Raw genomic sequence first — 19,508 nt, 5'->3', positions numbered from 1 at the left:
ATGGTACAGGAGATGCAGGGACTGCGGGCATGGTACAGGAGATGCAGGGGCTGTGGGCATGGTACAGGAGATGCAGGGGCTGCGGACATGGTACAGGAGATCCAGGGGCTGTAGGCATGGTAAAGGAGATGCAGGGGCTGCGGACATGGTACAGGAGATGCATGATTCATAACCCTGTGTGAGAAGGTTGTGACAACACATAAGCACAATAGGGAGCGCTGTCACCCTATAAGAGGAAGTATCTAAACAAGGAACTTTATGACAGGATCAGCAGGTTTTATTTTCAGGAAAGCTGTAGATTTAAAAATATTTTAAAAATCCCTTTAAATATTACATTTATATGTTGAAGATTATATGAGATTTTGCTGATTGGGCAGACATCCAGCTCTGTTATCTGTGGGTTGGCTAAGAACCAAGATCCTAGGACAATGACATCACAAATACTGGTGACCCACGACTGATTCCTAATGTCTATCTCTAAAATGTCCATGTAAACCCTAAAAACTATCTGATTTGCTCCTTTTTATTTATTTTTTTTATCTGTTCAATAGTTGCATATAATACCTGTTATTCTAGCCAGACATTAGAGCTGTCCTGTGCCCTGTACACACTTCCTGGGCTATCACATTGAGTGGCTCCTATCTTGGGACTATAAAATAACTAGTGTCTATGTTGCGGAGAAAAGGATAGGAGGTTGGGATTGAGTAGTTTCTCAAAAGTCAACAGGGCAGGGCTGACACCACTCAGTCTACTAAAATTCTGTGCGCTGTCACCCAACAACAGGACTACTACACACTTCCTGGGTTATTTTAAAGAGATTAAATTAGACCTCCTACTTCTGGTCTTGGGACTATAGAATGATTACAGTCTATGTTGTGAAGAATAGGATTGGTGGAGAGTTTGTCTGCCAATGGGCAGGGCTGAAACCCCTCAGTCCACAAAAATTGTGGCGTTGTCAGTCCCAAATACATATATAGACATAAAACATGTGCTTGCATATGAAAACAACAATTGCATCACACAACTTCGGTATCACAGTGAGAGTAATAATTCTAGGGCCGTTATTTACATCTAACTCCAGACGATGACCTGCAGAGACTTTTAAAATGTCCCCTAGGAGCAATTTTGGTTACCAAAGTGTGTCGCCCTTTCACAGGCACATGCGATTTTAAAGGCTTGACACGTTGGGTATCTACTTACTGTACTTGACGCAGCCTCATCTTTCATATTTTCTTAAATAACGGTGAATCAATTCTGTTTGGGTGCCCTACTTCAAAAGAGATATCAAGGAGTGCAGCAATAATTGGGGACTTTTGTTTTGTCACATGGTCTCACAGACGGGCTGTGCAACACCCTCGATCCTCGCTCACAATACTAAGGAGTCAATTGCTCACCTGGAGCGGCATTATCTTGGTCTTAAAGTGGAAGTAAAACCTCCTATCGTGTTCAGCCAAGGAAGCTGCCATCTTAGCCTCTGTTTGATCTGCAGTTGCCATGGTGCTGCACATGTCATCAGTTAAGACACTAGTCATCTGATGGTTTGACAGTTTAGTTGAGAGCATAAGCAATGTGACAGTTACATTCCTCGCACATGCCAGGAATGTAACTTTTCTAAATATGGTAAATTGATGGGTTTAGTTCGGCTTTAACTTTAGTGTACTGTGTCCTGAAAATACGAGTTGTGTTAATGTTGTGTGACATAATAAAAATTACAACTACCATCATTTTATTCTCCAGGTTCTCTGCTTTTGGAAAAAAAAAACGTTTGGGGGTTTAAACTGTCTGCAGGCCTAAAATGGACATTTTACAAGTTTACTAACCACAAATTGAGGCAAAGGGGTGCTTCCATCCAGTGGCTGGGGCACAGTAAGCGGAGGCTCACAATACAAGTGGTTGTGGGTGAGAGTTTTCACCGTGCAGATACCATTCCCAATCATTGCTCGAACTTCTTCCTTATAAATCCCAGAGTCCAAACCTTCTCCCTGATGGAAATAAAATAGGCATCTGATGTCGGAGGAATATTCGGGAGAAGGAAGATATTTGCTAGCAGCACATTAGTAGAGGAAATAATGATGTTCTATTTGAACTACCTCAATATCCAGCACATTCCCGGGCTTCAGACTGTAGGGTTTACTGGGGCTGTCTCGATTGAGAGGTTTGAGAGTCGGGTTCTTCAGGTAGGTGAAGTTCTCCCCAAGACTGCTGAATGGAATACGAACATTGTCCAGGACAAACAGCACATCGACGATGATGGCGTCTTCGGGAATAGCAGGGGAAACACATTGCATGGCTGTGGAGGAGTTATGATGGCACTGTTCACTAATCTGTAAGAAGATATACAGTATGAGGTCAATGGAGACAGCCAGGGAGTTCTAAGAACTCAATCCCACCAATCCCACAGCATAGTGATCCTTTCATGAAGAGAAAAATGTACAATACAGTAGTTCCCCAAAACCCATTCTTTACCGGTCTGAGTTTGGATTGCAACGGGTTATAGAAATTTGATGCTTGCACAGTTTACTGAAAAAGCTAGCCACAGACATAAGATTTCAGTCGGAAGATCCAAACACCAACTGATCTCCACATTGTCCAATATATTCACCATATGCATAAAAAAAAGGGACCCCACCTAAAGAAGTCTAAGACCCGGGGTGCTCTACTCTGAAAGCTTTGATCCCTCCTGCGTTCCACACATCTGGTTGCCAATTACAGGAGTTCTTTTAGGCTGCAGGTGCCATTGGAAGCAGCAGCCCCTGAGCCCCACCCTTGATTTCCCCACTAGGGTGAGCTCTGCAAGTGCCCCTTGAGTTATTTAACAAACAGAAACCAGCAGCAGCCATGCAAAGTCAAGACCCCTCAGAAAAGCATGGGTATTGAGAGGCCAAGTTATGGCTGTACAGGTTCTTGCCCCACCAGGATCTACTTTATTCTGGAAAAAATGAAACAAGTGTCAAGTGACCAAAGACCAAAGTGATTTTCCAACATGTGATAGTGAGCACTTCCAGCACCGAAAGTACTAGTTGGCGCTTATGAGCTGCCCATATACTGACCAGCTGTTGTAAGATGATTTGCAAATACCCCTGTGTGTCTCAAGCCTAAGGTATTACTATTTAGATAAAAGTGATAGTCCACAATATTTAATAGGGCCTGTCAGTACCGAGGCAGGTTCGTCCAGTGCCCAGGGCAAGGATGAGGAACTTCACCCCCACCCCTGTTACCATCCTGAGCCCATTATCTGCCCCCATTGCTCTTGGTGCGCATGGTTGGCATCAGAGCCGGTGCTAGACTATTTTGCACCCTAGGCAAGACCAGCTCTTTGCACCCCCCCCCACCAAAAAAAAAAAAAAACTGTACACATTTCCCCCCCCTTCCTGTACATAATGCCTCCCCTTTCCCCCTTTTAACTCCACTCTCCCCGTCCTGTATACACTGCCCCTTTTAATCCTACACCCCCCTTCCTGCGCACACTGCCCTTCTTTAATGCTACACCCCCTTTCCTTAACACACTGCCCACTTTAACCCTACACCCCCTCATATACACACTGCCCCCCTTTAATCATACACCCCCTTCATTTACACACTGCTCCCCCTTTTAACCCTACACCCCCCCTTCCTGTACATAATGCCTCCCCTTTCCCCCTTTTAACTCCACTCTCCCCATCCTGTATACACTGCCCCCTTTAATCCTACACCCCCCCTTCCTGCGCACACTGCCCTTCTTTAATGCTACACCCCCTTTCCTTAACACACTGCCCCCTTTAACCCTACACCCCCTCATATAAACATTGCCCCCTTTAATCCTACACCCCCCTCATATACATACTGCCCCCCTTTAATCCTACACCCCCCTCATATACACACTGCCCCCCTTTAATCATACACCCCCTTCATTTACACACTGCTCCCCCTTTTAACCCTACACCCCCTTCATATACACACTGCCCCCTTTAACCCTACACATCCCTTCATATACAAAGTGCCCCCCATTTAACCCTACACACCCCTTCTTGTACACACTGCCCCTTCCCCCTTCCTTCACACACTGCCCTTATTTAATGCTACACCCCCTTCCTGCACACACTGCCCCCCTTTAACCCTGCACACCCCTTCATATACAAAGTGCCACTCTCTCTAGAGGTGACCTCCCCTGGGGATGAGGAGGTGACAGGAGAGGAATGGGGCACTGGCCATGGCTGCGCCCTAGGGGTGGCAGTGCGCCCTAGGCGGCCCCCTAGTTTGCCTAGTGGTAGCACCGGCCCTGGTCGGCATAGAGTGTGCACTACTGCACATGCATTGTCAATCGCTTGCTTTGTAGTTGCACATGCACATTCTGTTTTAGTGTCAGCTATCACAGTGTGACAGCAGATCATGAGAGTGCAGTAAGGTGAAACTCCCTCTCTACTGCTGCGCCCTGGGCGGCTTTCCCCCTTGCCCACCCTTTGTCGTAGCCCTGGCTCAGGGGGAAGGTCAAAATGTCACATGGGGAAGGTCAAAAGTTCTGCCATACCCAGAAGCCCCGCTTTGTTGGGGCGGCAAGGGAAAGCGGGTAGCAAGGGAGCATGAATAGGTGAGTATACCTTGCTGGGAGGGTGGTTTATGGGCAAAAACAAATTAGATAGAGGTTCTTTGGTCTATATGCCCACATTCTGAATAATACATGTACAACAAAATAATTTCTGAAGCAATGGACCTTTTTTGGGGCACAACAAAATACACTATAAAATCACAAATGTTTATTATACATATTAAAATATATATATATATATATATATATATATATATATATATATATATATATATATATATATATATATATATATATAGCATCACATCCAATGTTTTCAGAGTAGGGTTCATAGATCCCAATTCATTTAAATATCCGCATGACAGCTCAACGTATTTTGAATATTTAACATCTTCATCAGGAACACATTTGAATAGTATCCATATAAAAGAATCCAATATTGTAAAATCACAGGGTTTTAATGGTTTGTTGGAATCAGGATTCTCCATTCCAGAAAGAGGGCATCTGGGGGGACAGCAAGCTAAAAGTTGGGTATATCTAATCTCAAAGGGGATTATTCTCTGTGATTTTAAGATGATCCAGTTACCCAAAACAAGACAGACCATCTCAAATGTTTCATCAAGACAAAATGTAGGGTCCATCCAGATAGTCCAAAATAATCGTATAAAATTTCCCACCACCAATATGAGATGCCACAGATAAAAAACAATTTATTTATATTCTCAGGATAAATCAAATCATTCAACCAAAACGATATCAGTAAATTCAGATGTTTAACAGGAACGTAAGGTAATCCAAGCAATCAACAACCAAATTGTATACAACAAACAGATATCCCTCTGGTATCTCCAATTAAACTGTGATTTTATGTTATTGGATTCTGTTATATGGATACTATTCACATGTGCTCCTGATGATGTTAGATATTCGAAATGCGTTTCGCTGTCAAAGGGATTTTGAAATGAAAAAAGATCTGTGAACCCTACTCTGAAAACATTGGATGTGATGCTATATATGTTTAAATATATGTATAATAATGTTGTGCCATTCTCTATATGCCCAAAAAAGTTAATTGCTGCAAAAAATCTTTTGATGTACAGCTTTTTCTTTTTAGCTAGGAGTTATAGTGCAGAAGATCTCATTCACCTCTTGCACGATACTATGCCCCAGTTCCCTTCTTCTTCTCTTCTTCCTTCTGCGATTCCCATCTCCATTCTGAAGCTCTTCTGGAGGAGACTTAATCAAAGCAGTCATTTGGGGAGCCTGGACTACATCCAGCTTTAAACCAGTGACAGAAATCCGCCGTCCACCGCTGTATATAACAGAAATGGAATAAGAAACACATTACAGACACATACAGATGGCCCTACAAGTTCCTGTTGGGTTTTTTCTTTTGGTACAATTCATATTGTTATTCTACGTTCTGCTCCACCTATGTGAAGATTCAAGCTCTCTCTATAATCATACAGTCTCAAAGCTTTGGTTGGGGTAAAGGCAGGGGTGTAACTACAGGGGTTGCAGGGGTTGCAATTGCAACCGGGCCCCATGCTCTAGGGGGCCTGTGAGGTTCCCCTGTATACCTGGATAGGAGGGGTGGCGGGGGCAGCATGTAGAGAAATCACTGTCCTCTTTTTTCATCCTGTAGTTGCAGGAGGGAAATGGAGGAGATTGGTTCCTCTGTATGCTGCCCCCGCCACTCCTCCTATCCAGTTCACTTGTGTTCTGCTGTCTCTGGGCCCCTGTTTGCGTCCCTGGTCCCCCCCCACTGTGCTCCCTTCCCTCTCCTGCCGGCTGCTGCAAGGGATGTGTCATAATAAAGAACAAGGAAGGGGTCGGTAAATATATAATTTGCCAGCTCCTTCCTTTTCTGAAAGGACAGAGTCATAGTCAGTGACATTGTAAAAAAATAAAATAAATAAAATGATAAAACAATTAAAATACCAAAAAAATAAAAACTACTGACACCAGTGAGTGAACTTCCAGGATCACAAAGGTCACACTTGCAACCGGGTCCTGGCATTCCACCACCATGGGAAGGCCCCCAGATGGCAGGAAGGGGGCCCACTGCAGAACTTGTGAAAGGGTCCCACTGCAGGACCATAATAAAGAGCGTAAAGGGCCCCAGGATCAGTGGGAAGAGCCCCAGGCTTGAAGGGAATGGCTCCAGCCAGGGGTCTGGGGGGCCCTTCATGGTTTCTTGCACCGGGGCCCTGAAGGTTCTAGTTATGCCTCTGGGTACAGGTTAAGAAATATGTTCTTTGGTCCCTTGTCATTTAAAGAAAACCCATTGGGAATGGGCATTTGTTAGTAGCAAACTATCTATTTTATTTTTTGCGCAGGTTTGCGGGCAGGGCATAAGAAATCTAACAGATACTGAATTTCAAGCAAATGGAGCAATTCCCCTACTAGACTATTGTATTCTGACAAACAGCACCCATGACTGTCAGGATACCTGAACAGTACCTGCATCTGATTGGATGAAGGCATTACTCATCTAACAATTTTCTGACAGGCTCCCCTTTAACAAAAGTCGATTGACTAAGTTAGGCTATATATGGAGCAAATTTGCTCGATTTCTCCATCAACACAGTCACAGTCAGTGTTGACTGGGGAATCCCTCCTGCTGAGCCATTGTCTTCTCCTATCGCATGTAAAATCCGGCAGGTTGGTTGTACCAATCGATCAACTTTGGTACATTCAGCCTACTCATATATGGTTCGAATCTTGGCCAGTTCCTGCTGACCTAGACGAGATTCCAACAGTCTATGGCCAGCTTAATTACCTTTTTTTTTAACCGGGCAACATGGGCATCTGCAGGTAGGGGCAAGGGGGGGCAAATGCCCCCCCTTGGAATCTCAACTTCCCCTTTTAAGTGGTTGTTAAGCCACTTTATACCATCCTGTCTGTTCTGTTTAATAATCATGTGTGTCTGTGTTTTAAAAAAATACGCTGTTCTTTACCAGTTTTCAGAGGGCCGAGCGCCGCTCACGTGACCCGTCAGCTCTCTCCTCTCTCCAGCAGCGGGCGAGGCCAAGGATTCCTCACTGATGTCAGTTGAGAGGGGAAGAGGAGAGGAGGAGAGAGGTGGCGGGTCACGTGAGCGGCACTCTATACTTGTAAAGAATGGCTTATTTTTATAATAAAACAGACACAGGGGCACACAGGATTATTAAACTGACTGTAGACAGGATATGAAACTTTAAATGAAACTACAGCAGCAGGAGAGGAGGGGGGGGGGCACTGACACAGGAGCAGGCAGGCAGGGAGAGAGGGGAGGAGAGGAGGAGAGGAGGACAGGAGGGCTGCGGATGATGGAGGCATGTAAACTGACCACTGGTGTCAGGGCTCAGCAGCCATGGTATACCGTGGTACAGAGGGGAGGATATAGCCAGGCAGGATCAGCCAGGTATTTTAGGTGAAAGAAGGGGCCAAAATACACAGCAAAGCAATGTGCTGTATAACATGCTTTAAGGGAATATACTCAAAATAAGTATAATGACTAAGCCCCTCCCCTTCATGCCATTGTTGAAAAGGGGCGGAGCATGGGTGACCTTAAAATTATGCCCCCCTCTGAAAAAAGTTCTGCGGACGCCCATGCCGGGCAGTGCCAGTAGAGTCATACACTGCTCAAACTTCAACCAAGCTAGCAAGAATTGATGGAAATTTGAGCAATGTATGGCCAACTTAAGCACTAGGTTGGGACTTGGAGCTAACAGGTATTGTCTGTGAAGGTTCTCATTTATCCAGGTCACGGTATAGCTAGTAGTAGTTAATCATATTCAACTGGGCTTTTTCCTCTAATGTTAAAAGACATTTTGTAGCTTCTCCAAGCCACTTCTTCAGTTCTAATGAGTATCAAGAAGATATCCTAGCTCTTATGTCCACATAGGTAGCACCAACACCTTGATCCAATCATCACCGATGGGATGAGACAATACCCATGATGATTCTGTGATGATTGGATCAAGGTGTTGGTGCTACCTATGTGGACATAAAAGCCGGGATCTTCCTTCAGCATTACAAAACGAGTTCAACTACTACTGGAACCATAAGTATTAACTTGTATTAACAGAGGCATGGACTCCAATGAGAGAAATATAATTTTGCCCCTGTACAGATCATTAGTAAAACCTCATCTGGAATATACAGTTCAGTTTTGAGCACCAGTTCTTAAAAAGGGTATCGGGGAACTGGAGAAAGTGCAGAGAAGGGCAAACAAACTGATAAGAGGCATGGAGGAGCTCAGCTATGAGAAAAGATTAGAGGAGCTGAATTTATTCTTGAGAAGAGGAGATTAAGGGGGGATATAATCAACATGTATACATAAGGGGTCCATATAGTGAACTTGGTGTTGAGTTGGGGGGATATGATCAACATGTATACATAAGGGGTCCATATAGTGAACTTGGTGTTGAGTTGTTCACTTTAAGGTCATTACAGAGGACAAGGGGGCACTCTTTACGTCTACAGGAAAACTAATTTTGTCTCCAAATATGGAAAGGTTTCTTCACCATAAGAGCTGTGAAAATCTGGAATAGACTCCCCCCAGAGGTGGTTCTTGCTAGCTCACTAAATTGCTTTAAAAAAAGCCTGGATTCTTTCCTAGGTGTACATAATATAAGTGGGTACTACATTTTTTTTAGGTAAAGTTGATCCAGGGAATATCCCATTGCCTCTCGGGGGATCAGGAAGGATTTTTTTACCCATGCTGTAGCAAATTGGATCATGCTCTGCTGGGGTTTTTTCGCCTTCCTCTAGATCAACTGCGGGTATAGGATTGTGTATATGGGATTGTATGGTTGGGTTTTCAACACAGTTTTTTTTTTTTTGGTTGAACCAGATGGACTTGTGTCTTTTTTCAACCTGACTAACTATGTAACTATGTATTCTTCTCCTTGGTCATGCAGCTGAAGAGAGTAGCAAAGGTTTACCCAACAGGTAAGTATAAGCAGCTGCAAGTGGGGATATTGAAGAGAACCTTCTGCTTTGTTCATCTCAATAAAACAATCAGAATATATTTTTTCTCCACTTATTTACCCATGGAAAGCCTTGGATGGAGAAGCAGAGGAGATGGTGGGATTCTCTGTGTAGTTGTACAATGTTCCCTCCAGACCTCTTGTTACCCCACCATAGGACACAAGGACTGGCGCCTCCTCCTGGACAGAACTAGAGCTAGTAATGCAACATAGTTGATCGTCTGTCACATTCCCAGATCTATAAGGAAGAGGACAAACCTGTATTAGTACAAAGGACTTGTGACCACAATAACACACATACAAATGCTACTACTCACACTTCACAAGGCAAGCCTCCCACAGTCACTGTAATCTGATCTCCAGTTGACAGCTTGGTTCCAGAGATGGTTATCTTGGTTCCTCCAGCCATAGGACCTTTTACCGGAGTCATAGAATAAAGCTGGGGGTCCTGTAAAGATTGCACAATAAGATTTCATATATTGAACATCTCAGAAATCAATGAATGCCCCAGCAGAGCTTGCATTTAAATGTCCCTTTCACAGTTGAATACACAAATCACTCGCTCTGCCACTGTTATACTGGGATTGGGAATGCACTAGTGGGTTGGATCACTGGGCGACTGCTTGCATCTTTTAGATACTCAAAAAAATGGATTTTTGTAAAATCTTACCGTAAAATCCTTTTCTCTTAGCTCATCGACAGACGTAGTCCTCGGTGATACACCACCTTCGGGTTATGTTACCTCCGCAGGAGCAGGACTAGACAGGAAATTAAAAAGCTCTGGCCACACCCTAGGGGCAGTCCCAGAGGGTATATCCTCTCTCTCTCTGCCTCAGCAAATCAGTTATGTGAAAAAGCAGTGCTTAGAGAATTTAACCCAACCCAACTCCAAAACAGAGGGGCGGGGACTACGTCTGTCGATGAGCTAAGAGAAAAGGATTTTACGGTAAGATTTTACAAAAATCCATTTTTCTCTAGCGCTCATCGACAGACGTAGTCCTCGGTGATACACCACCTTCGGGACGTCCCAGAGCAGTATCACAACTGAGGGGTGGGAAAATGGAAATCAAATCCCAATCTAGAAGGCCCAACCGGTGCCAACTAGAAGTTTACAATGCTCATCCTTAATGATGAGACTCAACAAAAAAGGAGAAAATTTTTTTTTTTTTTTCAAACAGAAAAAAAACCCTCGAGGTAGACCACCGGTCTCCTCAAATTGCGGCCTGCAAAACCTTGCGGCCAAATGAGGCATCCGCCGATGCCGTCACATCAATTTTATAGAATTTTGTAAAGGTATGTACCGACGACCAGGTGGCCGCCTTACATACCTGGACCACTGACGCCTGATGGCGAAAGGCCCAGGAAGTACTGAGCGCTCGAGTGGAGTGCGCCCTAACAGGGAACGGAGGACTCTGACCCTTAATAGAATAAGCCTGTACCACCGTTTGTCTAATCCATTTGGCAATGGTCGCGGCAGATGCAGGCAAACCCTTTCTGGGGCCATCCGTGATCACAAAAAGTGAATCCGTCTTACGGAATGATTCCGTAGCTTTCAGGTATACCCTGATTGCCCGAACCACATCTAAGGAATGCAACGCATGTTCCCGATGATGCTTGGGCTGAGGACACAAGGAAGGTAGTACAATATCTTCATTCAGATGAAAATCTGAAACCACCTAGGGAAGAAAAGATGGCTTAGGATGAAGTACTACCTTATCCCTATGAATCACTAGGTATGGTGACTGGCATGATAATGCAGCCAGTTCTGACACCCTGCGAGCAGAAGTAATAGCCACCAAGAAGGCCACCTTCTGGGATAGAGTAAGCAAGGGAATCTCCCTGATGTTTTCAAAGGGAGGTTTCTGTAGAACCGACAAAACCAAATTAAGATCCCAGGGCGGTAAGGGCGCGCGGACTGGAGGAGCCAGGTGCCGCACCCCCTGGATGAAATTCCGCACCAAGGATTTGGTAGCTAAAGGCTTCTGAAAGAAGATTGCTAATGCTGAAACTTGACCCTTGATGGTGCTCAAGGCTAGCTTCTGCTCAACCCCTTGTTGCAAAAAGGCCAATATACGAGTCACCGAATAGGTACGTGGAGGAAATCCTAAAGATTCGCACCACGCAATATAAGTCTTCCATGTGTGATAATAGACTTTGCTGGAAGTCGCTTTCCTTGCTTTAATAAGGGTAGGAATGACTGAAGTGGACAAACCTCTATCCTTCAGTACTTGGGTCTCGATGGCCAGGCCATTAAAACCAGCGACTGTAAAGCACGAAGGTAAATTGGTCCTAGAGACCACAGACACTCCCTGAGACGAAGTTCCCACGAAACGTCTGCGACTAACATGTCCAAGTCGGCCAGGCCGGCTTGAGGAGGCCAGCCTAGAATTTCTAGGACCACTGGCGCTGATTGGATCTGAACCAGGCGTCCCTAGAGCTATCTGGCCCCGACCATCCGAGAAAGTCTGGTCGTTTTCTGTTCCCACACATTTATCAGATACCTGATAGTTATCAGGAAAGGTGATCTTTTCTGGTTGAACCTCAGGGACCGAAGTCACCCGACTAGAGGCTACTTGGCCTATCTGGTCAACCAGATCCGATTCCTGTGAGGTATCGGGATTAATCTTAGGAAAAGGTAAAGGAAAAGATCTTTTCAGGGAACGGTAACTACCGCTTCCTGTGGTACTTAAATGTTGGAAGGGAAGAATCGCACCGGTAGTAGTGGTTGATGCTCGATCTAATGTCCTGAATACCGGTGAAAACGTCCCCCCACCCTGAAACCGGGTGGGGGCGCACCTTCAGGCTGTGTACTCCTTTACTTCGGGTTTGGCTGGGTTGGTCCTCTGCTTGTCCGACCAGCCCTTCTTGAACCCTCCTGGAGGAGTCTTGCCTTTCCCGCTAGTACCAGCCGGGCGCCCTTTATGGGCGGTAAAGAAAGGTCCTCGCTTGTTGCGAGGTCCCTTAGCTTTTGCAGCCTGTGGCAAAAAAGTGCTCTTGCCCCCAGTGGCATCCTTAATGATTTCATCTAGGTTGGCTCCAAATAGACGATTCCCCTGAAAAGGGAGATTGGTCAAGGTCTTTTTGGAACCTAGGTCAGCTGACCAGCATTTTAACCACAGCACACGTCTGAGGATCACTGCTAACTTAGATGCATGCCCTAATAGGGGAGTAGTGTCCAAGGCTGCGTCACAGATAAACCGTAGCCCTTGTATGATCTGTTCCATCAAATCAGATGTCTCCTGGGGAATATCTTTTCCCCTAAGATCTTGGCGTACCATTTTCGCCCATTCCGTAAGTGTCTGGGAAACTAGACCAATAACGATTACTGGTCTAAATGCTGACCCTATCAGAGAAAAGATAGTGCGGGACTCTGCTTCTATCTTTCGATCCACCGGATCCTTAAAGGACGAAGTGTCCTCCACTGGAATAACCGTGGCTTTATTCAGCCTGGAAATAGGCGGATCCACGATTGGTGGTACCGTCCATTTCTTAATGATGGATTCCTCAAACGGATAGCGTCTAGCAATACGCTTGGAAATAGTAAAGGTACGCTTAGAATGTTCCCATTCTCCTTTAATCTGATTACCAAAACATTTAGGTACAGGAAAAGCCTTCGCCGTCTTGATGGGCTTATTAGTACCAAAAGGCATCTCTGTTTCAGTTGCCTCTGCCGGTAAAGCCTCAAGTTTTAAGGTTTCTTGCACTGCCACAACTAGTGCGTCCACCAATGCTTCTTCCTGAATAATAGCAAGAGAAGAAGCGTCCTCCTCACTTTCTGAGGGGGCTTTACCTGGGATAGCAACCCTTGCAGAGGAACCTGCAACTGCCGTGACCATCTCTGAATCTGAGTCAGAGGTGTCAGATAGTATAGGGGTAGGCGGGGGTCGCTTCCTTGACCCCCGTCCCTGACAGGCCGCCTCCACCCGAGCCACCATAGACTCCAAAATTGCTGTAAATGACTCTATACTCTGTGCACCGGCGGGTCCCCGAGGCCCCCTCGAGGGAAACAGGTGGGGGAATATGTGTGGCAGGGTCCATGATAACTCCAGTTACTTCCTGGATAATATAATTCAAAAGTAAAGAAAAAAACTTTTTTTTTTTTTTTTTTTTTTCTGACCCCCAGCGCCACAAAAAAGCCCCTTAGTGTTACCTGCTAGCTATCGATCGAGAGAGAGAGAGATAGACCCCCAGGCTCACCACTTGATGCTCAGAGTTAAACTGCAACAGCTTACAGCGCTGTCTTGACAAACAGGAAGTCTTTTGGCTGGCTGCCCAGGAAGAAAGGAGGCGGCTCCGCCCCTCTGCACGCCTTCCAGCGCCTCCCCCAAGCTCCACGAGGTGTAGGATCACCTCAAACATGGCCGCCCCCATGCTGGAGACACGAGGCTACGCCAAAATGGCGGCTCGTGCGATCCTGCAAGAAAAAATGGCGGCGGCCTGCTGAATGGCGGTGTGCTGCACACAACACTGTCTCTGCCTGGGGATATGGCGTGGTTGGCGGTATCGGCCCCTGGCGGACCGCATGGCCGTTCGGGAGGCCTGCTAATAGCTGGAGATCTGATTTGGAAGGCAGTCTACATGTCCGTGGCTTCTGACTGGTAGGTAGCTTATACTTAACCCATAAGATTCCCAGAATGCCACAGATTACATCTTTTAAACATGTATACAATAGATTGTTAGCTCCCAAACCAAGCCTCCTGGCTTTTTGTACACAAAAAAATCACACTCAAAGTAGGAGGATCTGTGACATGTTATAGGATAGAAAGGACTCTTTCTTACCATACAGAGAGGGGCCCGCGTTCACCACAAAACCCGTCAGGGGGAAAGGGGGAACATACTACTCACCATACCGGAACCAGGCGGGCACCAACTCCTGACAGTACCCCTCTCCACCGGGGCGGGAGGGCTGTCGACCGATACGAACGCCGTGACTCATGGTCTTTGGCGTTTCAGCGAGACGTTTAACTCGCGGGTTCAGTCCTTTTAATGGGACTTTGTCGCGGCCGACCCAGCGCGGAGCTATGGCCTGCACGCGCTCGTAGGCTGAACTGGGGTGACCACCGGATCTCAACATCCAGCCCGTCGCCCAGTTCAGCTTTCTTGCTTGAAGATCTCACAGGAACACTGGAGAAAAAGCTGTCTAAAAAAAAAATCCTTTAAGAAAAAATTCTTGCCAGGACCTAAGATCCCAGCAAGGTGTCTAGGTCCTTACTCCTAACTAGACAGAAAATAACTGATTTGCTGAGGCAGAGAGAGAGAGGATATACCCTCTGGGACTGCCCCTAGGGTGTGGCCAGAGCTTTTTAATTTCCTGTCTAGTCCTGCTCCTGCGGAGGTAACATAACCCGAAGGTGGTGTATCACCGAGGACTACGTCTGTCGATGAGCGCTAGAGAAAAGTAGGTTTCACAAAAAGGATTTCCAGACATGCCTTTACCACAGTCATTGTAACCTCTGAGGAGCAGGGCCGGACTGGGAATAAAATTCAGCCCTGGAAAAAATGTCATACCAGCCCCATAGCATTATTATACCGGCCCAACAGCATAACGCCATTATTTCCATGTTCTTAAAAGAGAAAACCATGCATTTTAAAGCAAATTTGAAGAGTGTACTATCATAGATAAGACAGATATGAAAGCATATAGGGCTTTATATATAAAAGAGCAAATTATAGTTAAAAGTGGTAAAAGTGCGGACATGGTAAAAGAGATGTCATAGGCTGTGCGGACCTGGTACAGGATATGTCAGAGGCTGTGTGGACATGGTATAGGAGATGTCAGAGGCTGTGTGGACATGGTACAGGACATGTCAGGGGCTGTGCGGACATGGTACAGGACATGTCAGGGGCTGTGCGGACATGGTACAGGACATGTCAGGGGCTGTGCGGACATGGTACAGGACATGTCAGGGGCTGTGCGGACATGGTACAGGACATGTCAGGGGCTGTGCGGACATGGTACAGGACATGTCAGGGGCTGTGCGGACATGGTACAGGACATGTCAGGGGCTGTGCGGACATGGTACAGGACATGTCAGGGGCTGTGCGGACATGGTACAGGACATGTCAGGGGCTGTGCGGACATGGTACAGGACATGTCAGGGGCTGTGCGGACATGGTACAGGACATGTCAGGGGCTGTGCGGACATGGTACAGGACATGTCAGGGGCTGTGCGGACATGGTACAGGACATGTCAGGGGCTGTGCGGACATGGTACAGGACATGTCAGGGGCTGTGCGGACATGGTACAGGACATGTCAGGGGCTGTGCGGACATGGTACAGGACATGTCAGGGGCTGTGCGGACATGGTACAGGACATGTCAGGGGCTGTGCGGACATGGTACAGGACATGTCAGGGGCTGTGCGGACATGGTACAGGACATGTCAGGGGCTGTGCGGACATGGTACAGGACATGTCAGGGGCTGTGCGGACATGGTACAGGACATGTCAGAGGTTGCAGACATGAGGAGGGGGGGTGGGATGAGTGGCAGCAGGGGTGGTGGTGAGGGGGGTGGAAGCGGTGGTGATGGTGAGGGGGGTGGGATAAGTGGCAGCAGGGGTGGTGAGATCGGTGGCAGCGGTGGTGAGATCGGTGGCAGCGGTGGTGGTGAGGGGGGTGGGATCAGTGGCAGCTGTGATTGTGAGGTGGTGGGATCAGTGGCATCAGGGGTGGTGGTGAGGGGGTTTGGATCGGTGGCAGTGGTGGTGTTGATCAGGGGGGTGGGATCGGTGGCAGCGGTGGTGGTGATGAGGGGGGTGGGAACGGTGGCAGCGGTGGTGGTGATGAGGGGGGTGGGATCGGTGGCAGTGGTGGTGAGGGAATCGGTGGCAGTGGTGGTGAAGGGGGTGGGAATCGGTGGCAGTGGTGGCGAGGGGGGTGGGAATCGGTGGCAGTGGTGGTGGTGAGGGGGGTGGGATCAGTGGCAGGGGTGGTGGTGGTGGGGGGGTTGGATCAGTGATGGTGGTGAGGGGAGTGGGATCAGTGGCAGCTATGGTGGTGAGGGGAAATTGGTGGCAGTGGTGATGGGGGGGTGCCCCCCCCCCATCCTATCAGGGATAAGATATGTGGGGGTGGTGATATCAGCAGGGGGCAGTGGTGATGGAGGGTGGGATCAATTGCACTGCTGATTACTGTACTTTGTCAGTCGATTCCTCCTCAGCCTCAGTGCCTCTTCACAAGTGCCTGCAGGGAAGCTTCTTCTGATGTGTGGGTCTCCCAGCAGAGAGCAGAGCTCCTCCCCCTCACTCTATTGGTCGTCAGCTACACCGGCACCTTCAGCTTCTCTCTCTGAAGCTATGGGCGGAGAGGATAGGCGGTCTGCAGTGACACTGCTCAGCCAGCCTCCCCTTGGCAGCGAGCAGACAACGGTGGCGGCCACTCCCCTAGTCACACACAGCAGCGGAACTTGCAGGCGGCCGGAACTTGCAGGCGGTCGGCCCGTGAATGGCGGGCGGGCGGCCTGAACTTGCGGGCGGGCGGCCGTGAATGGCGGGCGGCCGGAACTTGCGGGTGGGCGGGCCCTCTGAGTGCTGCTGCTCTCAAAGCGGCCCCAGGGCAGTCGGCCTGCCGGGAAATCTCCCGGTATCCCGGTTCGCCAGTCCGGCCCTGCTGAGGAGTGGTGTCATGCCAACTTAAATGTATTCCTAATCTAGCAGGTAGGTCACTCTTCCTGCTTCATCTCTTCCCTCGTATCAACATGCTAATTACATTTCTCAATGAGACCTTTACATTTTCATTACATACCTTTTTTTTAGACCTAGTGAACTAATCACTGGGTCTCAGTGCTTCCCTATGTAATACATGCAGCTCAGGCTGGTAGAAGGGACTAACACGGTTCTGTACATAGACTCCTTGCCTCAATACTCTTCTCAAGAGCCCTCAGTCCTCACGCAAGCAGTGAGCTGGCTCTTAGGAGCAGATATGCAAATATCAAAATGCCTTGATGGGTGGGTATAAGTCTGGAGAAGTGGACTTTCCTAGGCAGGCTGTATTTGCATGCAGACCCTTCTTGGTAACACCCACATTAAAGGAAAGGCTGGAGGTCAGCTTTAATCTGAGCATGCTATGACCAGAGTGGTATGTAGGGGCAGAAATCTCATCCATCAGCCAACAGGGTTCCCAAGAAACTAAAAACTGGTGTGTCATCAATATAAGAATTGACATATTTTAGGTTGTACCTCACCTTTTATGATCATATTGGTAAATATGGTAATGGTAATAAATTTGTAAGCTTGAAGACTAATTTTAGTCTTGATTGTGACTTTACTATTGTAAGAGCGGTTGGTTGACTCACCTGGTAAAGGAAAAGCTGGGTGGATACTCCAGGTTCACGGCCATTTACAGACACTTTCACATGGCCATACTCCACACCTTCACTGGCTGACAGATTGCACACAATTCTAAAAAGTGGAAAGAATATCAGAAAATAACTATATTAGCAAGTTTAGGCACCAGCCATATTCTTATTATTGAATTTTTTACCCCCATTGAGCATGGCATCCCTGCTCACAAACAAATTATTGAAGCCCTGATGAAGGGGGACCCTTTGAAGCACCCGATACCCATTGCCTTGTCTTCTTGGCTTATATTAAAAAATAAAAAGCTTTTCAGCCCCTATACAAGTTATTGAAGCCCTGATGAAGGTTGAACCTTAAAGCCCCTGTTACTTGTTGGCTTATCCTATTGGCTTATATGAAGAAAAAAAGGCCTCTATAAAAGTTAATAAAGTCTTGATGAAGGGGGACCCCTTTAAGGTCCAGACACCCACTGGCATGTCCTCTTGGCTTTTATGCATAAAAAAAAACCTTATTGGCTTCTATACAAGTTATTGAAACCCTAATAAAGGGGAACCTCTTGAAGCCCCCGATACCGGTCGGCGTGTCCTTATGGCTTATAAAAATAACTAAAATGTTATTGGTTTATTTAGAAGTTATTGAAGCCCTGATGTGGAAAAGGTTGGGAAAGGGGGGGGGGTCTCGAAGCTCCCAATTCAATACCCTTTGGCTTGTCACCCTAGCTTATAAGGTAAAAAAAAAAGCCTATTAACTTCTAGCGGTTATTGAGGCCCTGATGAAGGGGGACCCCTTGAAACCCCCCTGATCCCTGCTGGTTTGTCCTTATGACTTATACTAAGAATGTAAAGGTTATTGGCTTCTATAAAAGAAGGGGGACACCATGAAGCTCTTCATACTCCCTGGTTTGTCCTCTTGGCATATATGAATAAAAAGCTTACTGGCTTCTATACAAGTTATTGAAGCCCTGATGAATGGGAACCCCGTGAAGTCCCCTATGCCTGTTGGCTTGTATAAAGAATATATGAGGCAGCTTTATAAAACACAGGCCAGAAAAGTTAATAATAATGTTTGTTTACAGGTGGCCCGTGGTAATGGGATAACTCTAGCCCAGCCATTCTCAACCAGGGTTGCATGAAACCCTAGGGTTTCTCCAAAGGTTGCTAGGCGCTCCTTGTGCTAAGCCATTCCATCCTATGGTGCACACATATTGACCCCGTGTCTGAATGGACAAACAGAGCTGTGGCTCGGCTCTGATGCCCCCATAACAAGCTGCTTGCTGTGGGGGCACTCAACAGGAAGGAAGGGCCAGGAGAGCCAAGAGAAGAGGAGGACCCAAGAGGATCCGGGCTGCCCTGTGCAAAACTACTGCACAGAGCAGCAGGTAAGTATAACTTGTTTGTTATTTTTAACCCCAATAACTTTAAACCTGGCTGCTACACATGTGCTCATAATGGCAGAAGGTTAAGTGCTGAGCACGTGCTCATAGGCCACTGACTGAGCTGTCACCAAAAGCTTCTGATCAAAAGGCAGCAGGACGGGCTCGAAATCACGTGACCGCTGTGACAGCAAATCACATGATCTAGAAGTCATGCCTTCCCCCCGGCAATTAAAGCCAACCTAAAGGGCTGCTGAGAGGCTGCTCTAAAGTGTTAAACATGTAGGTGGCTTTATTTAAAATAGTGCATTACCACTACCTGCCAGAAGGGGGCACC

General features: G+C 47.0%; 1 protein-coding gene across 1 annotated transcript in view; it reads right to left on the bottom strand.

Annotated features, from left to right (window-relative positions):
- Positions 1–19,508, bottom strand: part of PLXNB3 (plexin B3) — a 206,644-nt gene that overhangs the window by 31,270 nt on the left and 155,866 nt on the right. Inside the window, exons 15-20 of the mRNA XM_082264425.1 lie at positions 17,796–17,901; positions 9,819–9,949; positions 9,563–9,739; positions 5,672–5,837; positions 2,091–2,324; positions 1,821–1,982 (exon numbers count right to left, since the gene is read on the bottom strand). Of these exons, the coding sequence (XP_082120551.1) occupies positions 1,821–1,982; positions 2,091–2,324; positions 5,672–5,837; positions 9,563–9,739; positions 9,819–9,949; positions 17,796–17,901 (976 nt within the window). The remainder of the gene's footprint in view (positions 1–1,820; positions 1,983–2,090; positions 2,325–5,671; positions 5,838–9,562; positions 9,740–9,818; positions 9,950–17,795; positions 17,902–19,508) is intronic.

The sequence above is a fragment of the Pelophylax lessonae genome, assembly GCF_965119305.1.
Source record: "Pelophylax lessonae genome assembly, chromosome: 7".
Taxonomy (NCBI): Eukaryota; Metazoa; Chordata; class Amphibia; order Anura; family Ranidae; genus Pelophylax; species Pelophylax lessonae.
The sequence above is the reverse complement of the archived record's forward strand: the minus strand, read 5'-3'. Positions and strand labels throughout refer to the sequence as shown.